This window comes from Achroia grisella, unplaced genomic scaffold, assembly GCF_030625045.1.
Source record: "Achroia grisella isolate CSIRO2021 unplaced genomic scaffold, CSIRO_AGI_Agris_v1 utg1314, whole genome shotgun sequence".
Classification (NCBI taxonomy): Eukaryota; Metazoa; Arthropoda; class Insecta; order Lepidoptera; family Pyralidae; genus Achroia; species Achroia grisella.
The window spans coordinates 948,389-966,455 of NW_026712619.1; the positions used below are offsets into that span (position 1 = coordinate 948,389).

Below are 18,067 nucleotides of genomic sequence, written 5' to 3' on the forward strand. Positions count from 1 at the left end.
AGTACTAAAGCTTCTCTTTTATAATAATAGAGAATTGGGATAGAGACTGGTCTATGGCATTGCTAAATTTTCTTTTATTATTTGTGATAGATTATCAATCAATCAATCAGTCAATCTATCTATCTATTCATCTATCGATCTATCTAATATATAAAATTCTCGTGTCACAGGTTTCGTGTTTATACTCCTCCGAAACGGCTTGAACGATTTTGATGAAATTTTATGTGTATATCCAATAGCTCTTAGAATAGGTTTATACCCCTAAGTGTTAAGAGTAGCTAATCCCCAATTTTTTTTTTGTTTCATTATAATTTGTAAGGCAAAAAACGTTTTCCGGGTCAGTTAGTATAGCAATAAACAAATCAGTCAGTCATCCTTATTGGATGAATCTATCAATAATTCAATCAGTCAATCTATAATCCATCAACCTACCAAACATTCAAACCATCGTTTTATTTATAAGAATAGGTAGATATATAAAATGTATTATTTCAAAACTTCATTTATTTTCCAGATAATTATAATCAACATGTTGATCTCCGTAGTCTTGATGGAGGCGTTCCACTTCCCCGTGTTTGTTGCTCGTGACAATCTGCCGGCCATTTGTCTACTTCTATTACTATACGGGTAAGTCATTTTGAACGTTTTCTAATAGCTGGGACTAGGGGGGAAGGGGATTGTTAGTAATGTGGATTGATAACCCCATTGCTAGCAATGTACCATGTCAGGTTGACCTCCACGCGGTTCCCCCTGGAAACCATCGTGTTAAAATCCTGGTGAATTTGTCACGATGGGCTAACTGACCTGACCTCATGCTCATCTTATCATCCTCCACTGGTGCCCCGCCAGCGTAAACCGTTAGCGCAGGCGGGTGCACCATTCCATTATCATCCACAAAAAAAAATAGCTGGGACTACTGGGAGCTCCCTTATTAAGTAGTCCTACGATGAATATGATAGTGTTTGTAACAAAACTTCTCCAATAATAGTTTTTTTTTTTAATATATTAATATTTATGATAATGTAATAGGGCTGATTACAAGCTGTGGTCTTGTTACATGCGTCCTCGCGTATGTCTCTGGGCAGTGCCTGAATATCAGTGGTTTGCTGCTTGTATGCTGCAAACAATACACTGAGGTGCTGCCTTTTTACGTATGGGCTATGCACACACACTACGTTACTCATACCGTTTTTTGTTATCTGTATTGCATTTTATTTTATCTGTATAATTGTTGTGTATTGTATTTTGTTTGACTTCACTAATGTAATGTGTATATCTGTTTTTATTTTTGTTCTTATTATTACAGTGCCTTTTGTGTGTGTGTGTGTGTGCCTTTAACGTGAATAAAATTTTTATCTATCTATCTATCTAAAACGGCTTCACTGATACTTGTGAAATTTTGTGTGTATATTCAGTAGGTCTGAGAATAGGACGTAAACTATTCTTCATATCATAACTGATAAAGGTGGTCCAATCCAGCTTTTATATTCCGCCTAAGAGAAATATTCTGCAACGATAATTATAATTAAGTTTATTTTTTGTTTGTGTGCGTGCGTGCGTGCGTACATGCGTGCGTGCGTGCATGCAGAATAGTTATACTACATATGGAATACTATCTTATCTATGGTTATAGCTATTTAGTTCTATTTATTTTCAAATGATTGTTGTAACATTGGTCCTCTTGATCAGGTACGCGTGCAGCTCGCTGGTGCACCTCGCGGAGAAGTTGTTCACGGAGCCGAGCCTGGCCAACATGATGCTGTTCTGCGGGAACACGTTCATGGGACTCGTCGGTATCGCGATACTGCTCATCATGGATGTCATCTCCGAATCTGATGTTCGTCTGCTTGTCTCGTATAGAAATATATATAGTTCCAAAAACAGATATTTCAGCAAATGATTTATTTATGCACACGCATATACAATAAATTTACAATGTATAAAGTAAAGTCGCTTCGCTGTCTGTTCAGATCTTTTAAACTACGCAACGGATTTTAATGCAGTTTCTGCCAATAGATAGAGTGATTCAAGAGGAATATTTATATGTATAATACATGTACATCCGTGCGAAGCCGGAGAGGGTAGCCAGTATAATATAATTATTGTAATTATTTTATCCAGGATTTAATGTTAAAGATTTCTTATTTGTACAACCGGACAGTATTAATTTTGCTAGCCAGAATATGGTGAACAGTGTGATTCATAAATCAGAAATTATTACCATAAATTATATATGTTACATTAGAATTTTAGAAGGGCTAAGGTGGGGCATGGTTCTAAAAAGGTTAGAAAACATTGATCTAGTGGTATTTATTTATTCATCATGCTCCAGGAGACAGACAACGCTCGCTGGGTGCTGCACAAGGTGTTCATGGTGTCGCCACAGTTCGCTCTAGGTGACGGTCTGCTCGAGATTGCTAAAAACACCATTCAAGCACAGGTTAGTACACTATCTTGCTATAAAAAACATATATTATTTCAGAAACCTTTTGCCACGCACAACCGCAAGTGGATCGAAGGACCAATAAATGTCTCAAAGGAATACCACATTGTGGAATCACCTTCCAGCAATGATATGATATTGAAACCTTCAAGAAAAAGCTTATTCCTTCATAAAAAGCCGGCAACTTACTTGCGATTCCTCTGGTGTTGCGGGTGTTCATAGGCGGCGGTTATCACTTACCATCAAGTGAGCCGCCAGCTCGTTTGTCCTCTATACTAAAAATGGTGACCCTAACGTGATTTGAACACACAACCGTACACTTGCAACAGTAAATTTGCAGTTTATGAATAGTAGAACAGTTAGGGTTCACATCAATATTGTAGAAAAATCCGGTATTTTAAAAAGATACTAAAAGAAGGTAGTTTGTGTTTAGTACTATTGAAGTATCCAATGTAAAGATTATTACAAATATTGTAAATAGCGCCATCTAGTATTTATGGACCGAACTAAGTTGTTTGTCATAAGATAACCGTTAACCCCGCTTCTCTCCCTACTACACTAACTTCGGTCTATAAATACGGAGGTCGGTAGTTGATAAATTCTCTTTCGTTAAATAAGCCACGGCATTTAGTCGATGATGATGATGATGAGATGAAACATTAATGAAACTATCACCCACACCATGCTGCAGCGCACATGGTATAGTAAACTTAATTATAATTAAGTATAAGGTTTATATTTGGTCTCCGTAAATATGACCATGTTTCTCAGTTTCGCAATAAACTCGAGTGGCTTCCTATCCGTTTCCACAGGAATTGGCACATACTGTCCCTCCTATATTCTGTTCTTTTCAATCCTTCCACTCCTGATTGTCTAAAACAGAGCTTCGTGTTTCGTAACGATTCGCAAGACCGAGAGTTGCGCAGTACGAGACGTCTTTGTTTGGTAACCCCTCCTCATTCTACTAACTTCTTTTCCCAATCCTTCACTGTCCAGGCTATTCGTCTTTGGAACTCCTTGCCACTTTCTATCAGATCTTCTCAATCCCATTCCATTTTTAAAAAAACTAGTTCTCTCTCTAATCTCACTTTCTCTCAAATTAAAAATCTTTCTGTAATGTTCTGTTTTGTTAGACATGTATTTAATTATATATTTTATTTATATATATGTATGTGTATTTTATATATATATGTACAAAAGAGAGACCGAGGAGCTGGCAGCTACCTTGGACAAAGAATTAGTCTAGCTATTCAAAGAGGGAACGTTGCCTAAAGGGACCCCTTTTAATAATATATTTTAGTCATCATATTATATTTTTTTAAGCTTTTTAATTTTGGGTTCTTAGTTGTACAATTAGGTAACATTTTTCCAAATAAATAGTTTAAAATATTTATATGTATAGTATTTGTATTTAGTATTCATATAATATCTAACTTTTTATAGTGCTCCTTTCCCTTACCCAATGCTTCTATCTCCCTGGTTGTCTGTAAGAGATTGCTTTGACAAATAAGGACGCCATTTGTTTTTTATTTCTTTTTTGTAATTATTTGTTTCTTTTATGCACAATAAAGAGTTTTTTTTTTATTATATACAAAGTAAGAATTTAATAGAGTTCTATAATAAAGTGTATTAACAGGTGCTGGATCGTTTTGGTATGGATACGTACCGGTCTCCATTCGGTAGCGACCTCGTCGTATTCCACTACACATACCTGGTCATTGTGGGCACAGCGCTCCTATTACTCAACCTGGCTATAGAGTATGACTATGTTGATAATATACTCACAGCCGTCAAGTAAGTGGAATTAGCATATTTGTCGCACATTTAACAATAATAATGACCCAGGACAATTTACACAGCGCCATCTAGTCCCAAGCTTAACAAAACTTGTGTTGTGGTTATGGTACTAGACACCAGAGTTTTCTATGTATGTATATTATGTATGTGTTTACAAAAAAATGTATTTAAGTATTTCTATCAGATGTCTAGTGCTCATTTTTTTATCTTAAGACCTTAAGACCGTTCCACCGTCGGAGGGATGACGAGAGGGTGTATGTGATTCTTCCCCACTAAAAAAACTACACGATGTACCCAGGACACCAGGACAGCCCCATCTCGTTGTTATGGTGACCTATTTTCCCCTTTAATTGTGGAAGCGTTTGAATACACGATCACGCCTCCGGGACCTTTGATTGGGGCGCTGCCTTCCCCAAGGCTAGCACCTCGGCCCCAATGAAGGATATAGGTGGCGCGGAGTCAGGTACACCACCTCTAGACCGGAATCTTCTTCTATGGCGGATTTATTGAACAGAAGGATCAAGACTCCCGCTCTTTATACATCGTCTCCTTCCGCAAAATAACTTAACTCTCAGAAGGAGCCTACCCCCTACCACGACCTTTTGCTACTCACCATACTCCGAAGTACATTCTGCAGCGAGAGAGCGCTGTGTGTATTGTTGTGGTTATTCTAACAATAACTTCTGTTATAAAATGTAATCCCTGACCATTGCAGGAACAGATGGTGGTGGTGCAGCCGAGGAGATGATGAGGAGACAGTGGACCAGCAGCTCGAGGCGGCCGACGTGTGCGCAGAGAGACGCCGTGTGCACGCAACGTTACCACTCGCCTCGCCGCCACTTACCATCCGGACCATCGGGAACATTAACGCTGGTAACATCTTACCTGTACAATTTACAATTAAACTTATAAGATTTATGCAATGTAATAAATGACCGAGCGATTATAAAAATGTGCTTTTTATATGTAACTCCAAAACCACTGTTTTTTTTTATGGATGATAATGGTGGTGCGTGATATGAGAAGACAGAATTGGAGCTGTATGGCAAAAAGAAATATTAATCAATTCTAAGACATTTCGTTTTGTATCGATCTGAATGTTGGGCTGTAAATGGTTGGACGAAAGATGTGTGCATGTGGCAGAAATGCGTATGTTGAGATGGATGTGTGGGGTAACCAGGAATGACAGAGGAGCGAGGACCTTGTTTTAACGAATGATGGAAAGTGAGAAGACGACCAAAAAACCGATCTCTGGTTTATGAGAAAGATGATATGTAGAAACGGAAACGAAGCTCAGATATGACGACCGATATATAATATATATATATATCTATTTATTTCAGGCTTCTAGGCCCATATTTTATTATAAATACCTTATATACTAACATAAGCAAGAGCTCCACCGACAAGAGCGTAGCTATTAAATTATGAATGAATGAATGAATAGAATAGAATAGAAAATCATTTATTCAAATAAACTTAATTTAAGCAATTTTGAATAGTCATAACAATTTGTTTTTTATCTACAATATACTAACGTATATAAGTAATAATAATGTAAATATAAATTGTCTGTGTGGTCACGGCACTGATGACGGCAATCTGCCATGGTAGCGCCGATACACCACCCGCTTTGGCCAGTAGTCCTCCTTCATGAAGGTGGGCAGCATGGGTACCCGGGCCACAAATGCCTTGAAACTCGCGTTGTGACTCGACTCCAGCTGCGTCACTTATATATATATATCTATGTACCTTTCTATTAAAGTCTGACAATGACATCCAGGGTTCGTCGATTCAGAAGACGATCCAAAGAAGAAGTCCTACAAACGGATTTCGTCAGCTGGCGACGTGGCAGCCTGTGTGGAACTCAGCAAGTCGTACCCCACGCTCGGCGGGAACAGGCGGGCCGTGCACCGACTCACGCTAGCCATACCGGCCGGACAGGTAACACGCACCGCACACCACTGGTGCAGAGCTCAGCAACTGGTAGCCTCCGGTAGAAATTGTTTAAAACATAAAAGAAAATCAGCGTAATAACAAAGAGTAAGGTTGCCGATTTTGTGTAATAAATAATATATTATAAAACAAAATAAAAACTCTTTTAGAAATAATATCATGCGGGATCTAACCGTGATCGTGACAGACTAAACTTGTATATGTACTATATAAAGCAAATAGAAAAGCTAACAAACAAAATCTATTATATTCTAGTGTACAGCGCTGCTGGGACAAAATGGTGCTGGTAAATCTACCACCTTCGCGATGCTGACCGGACAGCTGCAGCCTACCTCCGGCCGGGTCTACCTGCAGCAACGGCCAGCCACCAGGCGAGACCTCTGCCAGGGACTCATCAGTAAGCTTACCATAACCTATTCATTGCAATACACCAGTTACCTTTTCGAACAGGGGCGGATCTACCTAAAGGCTTTTTGGGCTGCAACCCAGGGCTCCGAAGATACAAAGGGCCTCCAGTCTCCACTGAAACGATGTTGGGAATTTAAAAAAATATCTAGAATGTTAAAAAACCATAAGGTTGGCTTGACCCTGAGAGCAAGCAACCCATGCAAGTGCGCGTATATCGAAAGGAACGGGGAATTTCTGGTCGCTTGTTTTTGGTTGGTGTATTTTTTAAGTTGAGTTGTTAATTAGGTTCCTAAGTAGATTTAGCCCAGAGTCCCACAAATTCACGATCCGCCTCTGTTTTCGAAAGGGAATTGTTGGAACCTAAGTAGTTTCGGACAGTGCGGTTTCAAATGAGCGTCATCTCGAGTACACTTAAATTGTGCTTCATTGCACAATTTACTATAAGTTTTCAAGAAACTCTTCTTGAAAAACCCCATGCTGGAGTTTCTCAAGACATCTTTAGGTTTCTTGACGATCGGCAACAACAGCAATGAGAAGAAATAAATGAATAAATAAGATGATGTTTGTCTTTTAGGTTACTGTCCTCAGAGTGATGCAATCGATCCGTTGCTAACAGTGGAAGAGACGCTAGCGTTCTACTGTAGGTTACGAGGCATTACTGAAATAGACGAGGTAAGGAGCTTGTATTACTATGTATTCTTATTGCAGTAACTAGCTGACTTCGTCCAAGTGGAATATAACTTTATTTTTCTAAAATAAAACTAGCCTAAATTACTCCTTATTATATCAGCTACCTGCCAAGAAAGTCCCGTCAAAATCGGTCCAATCATTTCAGAGAATAACCGCAACAGACAGACAAAAATTGTAAAAGATATTATTTTGGTGTATGTACCGTATTTATATTCATATGCAAGTAGTAAAAACGGTTATTTCAATATTATAAACAGAGATAATGACCCTAAACAGTTTACAGCGTCATTTAGTCCCAAGCTGAGCTTGTGTTATGGGTACTGGATAACTGGTAACAATTCAAATTCAAAATATCTTTATTCATATAGTCTGTCTATTACAGACTCTTATGATATGTCAAATCTACCGTCAGTTCGGAATGATTTCGAGATCAGAAGAACTGACAAGAAACTCAGCTCGTATTCTCTTCAAATAAATGTTGTACATGATTACAATAATATATATTCACTTCTAAATTCAAATTTGGGAGAGTAGAGTGATCACCAGCATATGCTATTGCAAAAGCAAAAAGTCTAATCAATGTTCGTGACCCGAACAGACTCAGAATGACGAATGAGCAGCTATCATTGCACTCAACCATATTAGAGGGAGCACATTGACTCGGCGCTTTTTAAATTTCAAGTTTACTACGTACTTCATTATTAACAGCATAGGCTGTGACAATCAGTTTGCAATTGGAAATCGAATCTTTTAGAGGTAGATTAGATTTTCATTAGACTTTCGATTCGGACACGATGACATAGACTACGAGAGAAGCCGAAATTCGGTTTCGGTCTGTTTCGGCCACGATAACATCGAGTGCATGTCGGTAGGTGTGCGGGCGCGCGGCGTGTCGGCTGTCGCTGGCGCCGCACGCTGGCACGCGCGGCGCGGCGCTCAGCGGCGGCAACAAGCGCAAGCTGTGCGCCGCGCTCGCACTCGCCGCACGGGCGCCTCTAGTGCTGCTCGACGAGCCCACCAGGTCAGCTACCTTGTACTTCTACAATTCTTACCACTAATTCTTCTCTATTATCAGTTCAGATTTCAAAACATGTTCCTTATTATTTTTTTTATGTGCAGAACAAAATTTATGATTTAAAAATACCACAACGAATGTACCACATTTTATGCAATAAAATTTCATTTCATTTTAAGGATGATGATGGAATTGTGCACTTGCTTATGTTAACGGTTTACGTTGGCCAGTACCAGTGGAGGATGATAAGATGAGCATGAACTCAGATCAGTTAGCCCATTGTGACATATTCATTAGGAATTTATCACGGTGGTTTCCAGGGGGAATCATGTGGAGGTCAACCTGACATGGTACATTGCTAGCAGTACGATCATCAGTCCATATTAGTAATGTACTATTTCCTTCATGATGCACTCTAGGTATATTATTCCACTCTACCCAAATTGTATTTAATGGGGCCTAAGTGCCAACCTTGTGATACTTCAAAAGAATAAAGGTCCTAGGTACGAACCTTGCAGCATTCCAACTGTATTAAATTGGCCCCAGGTGCTAACCCTTCGGTACTCCAAATGTAACCAATAGGATCTCGAAACCATGTGTTGCTCCAATTGTAACAATGATTTATTTTTTATCTGATGAACGTCTGATGGTGATGCAGCGGTATAGACCGTGTAATGCTCTAAATATATAAATGTACTATTTGATGAATGTCTGTTTGTCGTATAGCGGTATGGACCCGGCATCACGCGGGCGCGTGTGGCGTGCGGTGGCCGCGGGGGGAGGCGCGGAGGGAGCGGGGGGAGCACGAGGCGTCGTGCTCAGCACGCACGCACTCGACGACGCCCGGCGGCTGGCGACGCGCGTCGCACTAATGCGTAGTGGCCGCCTCGTCGCGCTCGACACGCTGAACAGCTGTCTGCAAAGGTACCACACACATACACACAGCTCAGTACGCACACACTGCGAGTTCCATACATTATCCCACCTCCTGATATCCATCGTCCTGCACGAAGGAGCAAAACGATCACCATAGTCGCTAACTGGTGTAACGTACTACATGACGCGCAGTGGTTCACAGTGCGCATTGTGGGCGTTCTAAATGCTGTCCCATTTTGGCGTGTCGTATGTCTATTGTTTTATATAAGGAAGACTCTCAAACAAAAAGTTTTGTGCAAATATGTTTAGGTCGGCGTTAATGTGATAGAAGATCCCTGTAGTTTGTAATACTATTCTCGTAAACAGGTTCGGCGGCGGATACATAGTGCGGTGTGTGTGCGGCGGCGGCGGGGGTGGCGCCGGGGGCAAGGGAGGGGAGCATGCGCGGGACGTGTGGCGGCGGGTGCGGGCCACGGCGCCGCACGCCGCGCTGCGCCTGCTGCACCGCGCCGCGCTGCACTTCCTGGTGCCGGCGCGCGCCGCAGGTACCGCCCGAGTGTACTGTGTACTGTGTACTGTGTACCGAGCACGCCGCGCTGCGCCTGCTGCACCGCGCCGCGCTGCACTTCCTGGTGCCGGCGCGCGCCGCAGGTACCGCCCGAGTGTACTGTGTACTGTGTACTGTGTACTGTGTACCGAGCACGCCGCGCTGCGCCTGCTGCACCGCGCCGCGCTGCACTTCCTGGTGCCGGCGCGCGCCGCAGGTACCGCCCGAGTGTACTGTGTACTGTGTACTGTGTACTGTGTACCGAGCACGCCGCGCTGCGCCTGCTGCACCGCGCCGCGCTGCACTTCCTGGTGCCGGCGCGCGCCGCAGGTACCGCCCGAGTGTACTGTGTACTGTGTACTGTGTACCGAGCACGCCGCGCTGCGCCTGCTGCACCGCGCCGCGCTGCACTTCCTGGTCCGGCGCGCGCCGAGTGTACTGTGTACTGTGTACTGTGTACTGTGTACCGAGCACGCCGCGCTGCGCCTGCTGCACCGCGCCGCGCTGCACTTCCTGGTGCCGGCGCGCGCCGCAGGTACCGCCCGAGTGTACTGTGTACTGTGTACTGTACCGTGCACGCCGCGCTGCGCCTGCTGCACCGCGCCGCGCTGCACTTCCTGGTGCCGGCGCGCGCCGCAGGTACCGCCCGAGTGTACTGTGTACTGTGTACTGTGTACCGAGCACGCCGCGCTGCGCCTGCTGCACCGCGCCGCGCTGCACTTCCTGGTGCCGGCGCGCGCCGCAGGTACCGCCCGAGTGTACTGTGTACTGTGTACTGTGTACCGAGCACGCCGCGCTGCGCCTGCTGCACCGCGCCGCGCTGCACTTCCTGGTGCCGGCGCGCGCCGCAGGTACCGCCCGAGTGTACTGTGTACTGTGTACTGTGTACTGTGTACCGAGCACGCCGCGCTGCGCCTGCTGCACCGCGCCGCGCTGCACTTCCTGGTGCCGGCGCGCGCCGCAGGTACCGCGAGTGTACTGTGTACTGTGTACTGTGTACTGTGTACCGAGCACGCCGCGCTGCGCCTGCTGCACCGCGCCGCGCTGCACTTCCTGGTGCCGGCGCGCGCCGCAGGTACCGCCCGAGTGTACTGTGTACTGTGTACTGTGTACCGAGCACGCCGCGCTGCGCCTGCTGCACCGCGCCGCGCTGCACTTCCTGGTGCCGGCGCGCGCCGCAGGTACCGCCCGAGTGTACTGTGTACTGTGTACTGTGTACTGTGTACCGAGCACGCCGCGCTGCGCCTGCTGCACCGCGCCGCGCTGCACTTCCTGGTGCCGGCGCGCGCCGCAGGTACCGCCCGAGTGTACTGTGTACTGTGTACTGTGTACTGTGTACCGAGCACGCCGCGCTGCGCCTGCTGCACCGCGCCGCGCTGCACTTCCTGGTGCCGGCGCGCGCCGCAGGTACCGCCCGAGTGTACTGTGTACTGTGTACTGTGTACTGTGTACCGAGCACGCCGCGCTGCGCCTGCTGCACCGCGCCGCGCTGCACTTCCTGGTGCCGGCGCGCGCCGCAGGTACCGCCCGAGTGTACTGTGTACTGTGTACTGTGTACCGAGCACGCCGCGCTGCGCCTGCTGCACCGCGCCGCGCTGCACTTCCTGGTGCCGGCGCGCGCCGCAGGTACCGCCCGAGTGTACTGTGTACTGTGTACTGTGTACTGTGTACCGAGCACGCCGCGCTGCGCCTGCTGCACCGCGCCGCGCTGCACTTCCTGGTGCCGGCGCGCGCCGCAGGTACCGCCCGAGTGTACTGTGTACTGTGTACTGTGTACTGTGTACCGAGCACGCCGCGCTGCGCCTGCTGCACCGCGCCGCGCTGCACTTCCTGGTGCCGGCGCGCGCCGCAGGTACCGCCCGAGTGTACTGTGTACTGTGTACTGTGTACTGTGTACCGAGCACGCCGCGCTGCGCCTGCTGCACCGCGCCGCGCTGCACTTCCTGGTGCCGGCGCGCGCCGCAGGTACCGCCCGAGTGTACTGTGTACTGTGTACTGTGTACTGTGTACCGAGCACGCCGCGCTGCGCCTGCTGCACCGCGCCGCGCTGCACTTCCTGGTGCCGGCGCGCGCCGCAGGTACCGCCCGAGTGTACTGTGTACTGTGTACTGTGTACTGTGTACCGAGCACGCCGCGCTGCGCCTGCTGCACCGCGCCGCGCTGCACTTCCTGGTGCCGGCGCGCGCCGCAGGTACCGCCCGAGTGTACTGTGTACTGTGTACTGTGTACTGTGTACCGAGCACGCCGCGCTGCGCCTGCTGCACCGCGCCGCGCTGCACTTCCTGGTGCCGGCGCGCGCCGCAGGTACCGCCCGAGTGTACTGTGTACTGTGTACTGTGTACTGTGTCCCGAGCACGCCGCGCTGCGCCTGCTGCACCGCGCCGCGCTGCACTTCCTGGTGCCGGCGCGCGCCGCAGGTACCGCCCGAGTGTACTGTGTACTGTGTACTGTGTACCGAGCACGCCGCGCTGCGCCTGCTGCACCGCGCCGCGCTGCACTTCCTGGTGCCGGCGCGCGCCGCAGGTACCGCCCGAGTGTACTGTGTACTGTGTACTGTGTACTGTGTACCGAGCACGCCGCGCTGCGCCTGCTGCACCGCGCCGCGCTGCACTTCCTGGTGCCGGCGCGCGCCGCAGGTACCGCCCGAGTGTACTGTGTACTGTGTACTGTGTACTGTGTACCGAGCACGCCGCGCTGCGCCTGCTGCACCGCGCCGCGCTGCACTTCCTGGTGCCGGCGCGCGCCGCAGGTACCGCCCGAGTGTACTGTGTACTGTGTACTGTGTACTGTGTACCGAGCACGCCGCGCTGCGCCTGCTGCACCGCGCCGCGCTGCACTTCCTGGTGCCGGCGCGCGCCGCAGGTACCGCCCGAGTGTACTGTGTACTGTGTACTGTGTACCGAGCACGCCGCGCTGCGCCTGCTGCACCGCGCCGCGCTGCACTTCCTGGTGCCGGCGCGCGCCGCAGGCGCGCGCTGCACTGTGTACCGAGCACGCCGCGCTGCGCCTGCTGCACCGCGCCGCGCTGCACTTCCTGGTGCCGGCGTGTACGAGTGTACTGTGTACTGTGTACTGTGTACCGAGCACGCCGCGCTGCGCCTGCTGCACCGCGCCGCGCTGCACTTCCTGGTGCCGGCGCGCGCCGCAGGTACCGCCCGAGTGTACTGTGTACTGTGTACTGTGTACTGTGTACCGAGCACGCCGCGCTGCGCCTGCTGCACCGCGCCGCGCTGCACTTCCTGGTGCCGGCGCGCGCCGCAGGTACCGCCCGAGTGTACTGTGTACTGTGTGTACTGTGTACCGAGCACGCCGCGCTGCGCCTGCTGCACCGCGCCGCGCTGCACTTCCTGGTGCCGGCGCGCGCCGCAGGGACCGCCCGAGTGTACTGTGTACTGTGTACTGTGTACCGAGCACGCCGCGCTGCGCCTGCTGCACCGCGCCGCGCTGCACTTCCTGGTGCCGGCGCGCGCCGCAGGTACCGCCCGAGTGTACTGTGTACTGTGTACTGTGTACTGTGTACTGTGTACTGTGTACTGTGTACTGTGTACTGTGTACCGAGCACGCCGCGCTGCGCCTGCTGCACCGCGCCGCGCTGCACTTCCTGGTGCCGGCGCGCGCCGCAGGTACCGCCCGAGTGTACTGTGTACTGTGTACTGTGTACTGTGTACCGAGCACGCCGCGCTGCGCCTGCTGCACCGCGCCGCGCTGCACTTCCTGGTGCCGGCGCGCGCCGCAGGTACCGCCCGAGTGTACTGTGTGTTCTGTGTACTGTGTACCGAGCACGCCGCGCTGCGCCTGCTGCACCGCGCCGCGCTGCACTTCCTGGTGCCGGCGCGCGCCGCAGGTACCGCCCGAGTGTACTGTGTACTGTGTACCGAGCACGCCGCGCTGCGCCTGCTGCACCGCGCCGCGCTGCACTTCCTGGTGCCGGCGCGCGCCGCAGGTACCGCCCGAGTGTACTGTGTACTGTGTACTGTGTACTGTGTACCGAGCACGCCGCGCTGCGCCTGCTGCCATATTTACATAGCGAGCGTGCTGTGTACCGACTTTATTATCTATTCTAAGTGCTAAGGGACCACCCTAAAGTTATGTACAGTAATTAATAATCACTAAATTCCTGTTTCGCGGTTTTTTCCTCTCTAGTATGACGGTATATCATACAAGTTTATTCAATATTACAGAAATATTTGTAAGTCTGTCATTAATAATTCTAAGTTCATTTCATTACTTTGCAATCCGACAATAAGAAATTTGTGACCTTTGTATATTGGTCATACTTTGTCCACTTCACGCCCCACCTACTTATACATCATACTTAGAAATAATTATACGTAATGAATCTGCTATGTAGTGAGAACGTCATATGCACATTTCGCTAATATTTAAACGAATAAAGCTTTCAAAAAAACTAATTTATATGATTCATAAAGTACCTATGTAATACAAATAAAAATTATAGAAGAATTTTCTTTCGAGCAATTGAAACTAAATATTTTAATATCATTGCAGTTGATAAAAAAGAAATAGTTACGCAACTGAGCGACATCTTCCGGCTGATGGCGGAACTGCAGGGCAGCTGCGACATAGAAGACTACACCATCAACCAGAGCTCTCTAGATCAGGTAAGGAGAAGCTTATTATGTCGCCATAATACATGCCGATCGATTTCTTCTTGCATTGGTCGCCGTAGAAAATTCTGTTCCGATCCCGAAGCTCCCAAAAAAGTAGGACCTACTTGAAGTGTCCAAATAATAGAATTTCTAAATATTAATTTAGATAGATAGATAACTTTAGCTTTATTCAACAATTTCAAACACATAGCATACATGAGATATATTTTATAAATAGAAATAAAGTTTACTAGTTAAAAATGCAGGAATATAAATATTATAAATTAAAAAATGGAGGTGGCTTTATGTGTTGCAATGATGAAGAGGCAACCAACTCAGCATGAAGCTATAGATATATATGCAGCGCTGATATTCTGCTCCTATAATTAAATACATACTTCCATATATGTATACGTGAATGTTTATATATTACACTTCGAGCTCTTAAACAATTATAGAATTACAGAAAGCACTAATATTCAATGTAGTGTCCGGGCCGTCCGTGACACCTTGTGAATAAAATACAATTTAAAAATCAAATAGCCTTTTTATATTTCTTAAAAAACACACGCCATTTTTGTTTTAGAAAACCAAAATTTACTTCTGCCTGACATCAACCGTCTTTGGGTAATAAAAAATTGTGACCTAAATGTCACAATGTGCCACCAGATGTCAATGTCAGTAACTTGTCATTTAAATGTCAAACGTCTATTTTATTTTTCTTACCATAGACAAATTACTTGTCTATTACAAATAGTTAATTACAATATTTTAAATATACATCATTCAGTAAGAAATATTCGTCGTTTCATATTACTTTATTGTTTTTTATGGCATATTTCAGATGTTCCTAAGCTTCACAGACAAGGCTGATATAGACATGGAGACGGTGGACCTGGAGCCACTCCCCACACACCAAGATCTGCGTCAAACCAGCGAGGACTTGGACACTGTCACCTCGCTTTGACACTACTTATTTATCATTCGCTTTACACGTACTGTTATATGGATTTACTTGATGGGTTTTTAAAAAAAAACTTATCTTATTTAAGCACTCGAGGGTGAAGGCATCCGTTTATGTCCGAGAGTGAATATAGACTAGCTTGGTTTTTATGTTAACCAACTTGCAAATTCAAATCAAAAGTCGTTTATTCATGTAGGACATTTCAGCCGCTTATGAACTTAATTTTTTTTACATTATAATATTTTCCCTACCGCCCAGTTCAGTATATAGATCCAATTCTGAAGAACTGGCAAGAAACTCAATTGAATATTTTATTTATTTTCTTAAAAGCAAATTTATTTACAATGCATATTTATATAGGTCCCTAGTTAGACAGTTGTTTATGTCTAACATTAAATGAAAATCCCGTGCATGAACAACTATTGCCATGCACGCTCGTCATTCAAGTAATCGTTTAGTGAGTAATAGGCTTTGCTCAGTAAATATGATTTAACAGATGTTTTAAAACGAGTCAGACCCTGACCCAGCAAGGTGTGGTCGCCAGGGCAGCATTATAGAGTATATAGTCGGAGTATAACAGTACGCTCTTTCGCACAAGAAAGAGAGTGTATGTAAATGTAGACGAAGAGAAGAAAGAGAAAGAAAGAGACCACGAACGTCATAATAACGCGATTTATGTCGTTCTATTCATGAATACAGACGAGGTTACCACTTACCATTTAGTTTTTTCTGACTACTCTAATGCTGTTGGCCGCAGCTGGTCTTACAGCCTCACCGGACGATAGGGGGCGAGTGCAGATGGCACTCCAAACCCACGAAACTTATGAGGCGGCTGAAGGCCAACTAACGCCAGACGAATAGGTACGACTTTAGTCTGAGGGCGTTAGGGATTCGAACCTCGGCTCAGGCTTCGTAACTTCGATCCCTGTTTGAATTGGATCGATCGGAAGGGTTCATTCAGGTGGCCCGTAAGCATGTTTGTTAATTACGTTCAATAGGGATTGATAACCTGATGAGTTCAAATAGATATTTGATATAAAAGACTACACTACTGTTGGTCCATGTAGACTTTATTAGTGAGTAAAAAATTACTCACTAAAGTAATTTTTATATTAAACTACTAAAGATTTAATTGACTGCACGAATGTTCTGACATACATATGTATATTAGATATAGAGTAAATTTAAACAAACAATTTACAATTATTTGCTCAAATATTATAGACTTTAATAAATAGTAGTAATAAATGTTAATTTTAATTTGATAGCGTTCAATGCAAAGAATAAAGACTTCATATGTAATTTTATGAAAAATGTACAATTATAATACAAATAATAGATGATTGTAGACATTTTGGTGAATTAGTAATCAACTAAATTACTGTTTTTTGTCATTGATGATAGAATAAAATAGAATAGAAAATCCTTTATTAAATTAATTTAATTTAAACACTTTTGAATCGTCATAACAATTTTTAATCTATTGTTCATTCGGGAAGCTGTCTCATTACAAGAACGAGCAATCACTTGTGTGTTGCTCTTTTAAATTATTTAAAACTTTACATTTCTCGAGTCAAAACGTGTGAATACGAACTACCAACTAGATAATGGAATGGTGCACCCGCCTGCGATAACGGTTTACGCTGGCAGGGCACCAGTGGAGATTCATACGATGAGCATGTCCGGTTTATTAGCCCCTGTTCGCGCGCTTAAGTTACGGCAACAAAGTGTTACATTTTTGCCGTAACTTAAGTCCCTGTCCGGGCGCCAAAAAAAAAGCCAATTTTCTTGTTTTAGCACAAGATTGGAATTTCTTTAGTGAAACTCGATGTTTTACTTATTTAGACATTTAATATAATAAAATTGTACAGAGCAAGAATCACTTGTGTAAAATGGCCGAGTTAGTAGTGAGTGACATTTATTATTCTTCCACCCGCAACAAAGTGTTACATTTTTGCCGTAACTTAAGCGCGCGAACAGCCCCCAATTCACCACGATGGATTCCTGGTCTCTAAAACAGTGGCGTAGCTATCTAGGGGCTAGGCGGGACAGTGCCCCGGGGCTCGAGCTCAAGGGGCCCTCGAACCCTTACCAGAAAATCTCAAAAACAAATATGACAGGTTGCAGTCCAACTTTACTCGTGGCAACTCAGTTGAGAGAAATTCTAGTTATACCTTCGAAACTCCCCTAAATTCTTTCTGTGGGTGGGCAGTGAACTGTAATATAGGGCCCCACTGCTGAATTTGCCCCAGGGCCCTTTGTTACCTAACTACGCCAGTGCCTGGAAACCATCGTGATCAATTTCCAGTGGAGGTCAACGTAGGTACGTTGCTAGCATTTTTTTTTAGAAAGTCTATTTGTAATGCGAAACAGTACAGTTACCATAGAGTCGAACAGTCCATGTTCTACCGTCCTACAAATTTATTATAAATAGTATTTAAATAGTAATAGGTTTAAAATAAAACTAAAGATGTTTGTTGTCATATTTTTATTATCCAAATATTAAATAAGTCATAATATATTATTTTTGTTTATAAACTATCATGTTATTCTGGTGTATAATCTATATTACTATAAAGTTTCATCAAAATCCGTTCATTATTTTTTGCGTGAAAGAGTAACAAACATCCATCCATACTCACAAACTTTCCCGTTTATAATATTAGTAAGATATAGATAATACATCATGATGATGATGATGATGATGATGATTTGAAGAAAATATAATTCAACTTTGCACAAATCACATTCCAATCTATTT

At 45.6% G+C, this 18,067-nt stretch overlaps 1 protein-coding gene across 1 annotated transcript in view; it reads left to right on the plus strand.

The window, feature by feature from the left end:
* LOC131855165 (uncharacterized) overlaps nucleotides 1-15,546 on the plus strand; it is an 84,499-nt gene extending 68,953 nt beyond the window's left edge. The window contains 13 exon segments of the mRNA XM_059206410.1: nucleotides 515-627; nucleotides 1,690-1,837; nucleotides 2,333-2,440; nucleotides 4,080-4,237; nucleotides 4,956-5,113; nucleotides 6,024-6,184; nucleotides 6,452-6,593; nucleotides 7,179-7,276; nucleotides 8,167-8,315; nucleotides 9,036-9,233; nucleotides 9,552-9,730; nucleotides 14,242-14,354; nucleotides 15,187-15,546. Of these exon segments, the coding sequence (XP_059062393.1) occupies nucleotides 515-627; nucleotides 1,690-1,837; nucleotides 2,333-2,440; nucleotides 4,080-4,237; nucleotides 4,956-5,113; nucleotides 6,024-6,184; nucleotides 6,452-6,593; nucleotides 7,179-7,276; nucleotides 8,167-8,315; nucleotides 9,036-9,233; nucleotides 9,552-9,730; nucleotides 14,242-14,354; nucleotides 15,187-15,309 (1,848 nt within the window). The 3' untranslated portion in view covers nucleotides 15,310-15,546.
* The last annotated feature ends 2,521 nt before the right edge of the window (nucleotides 15,547-18,067 follow it).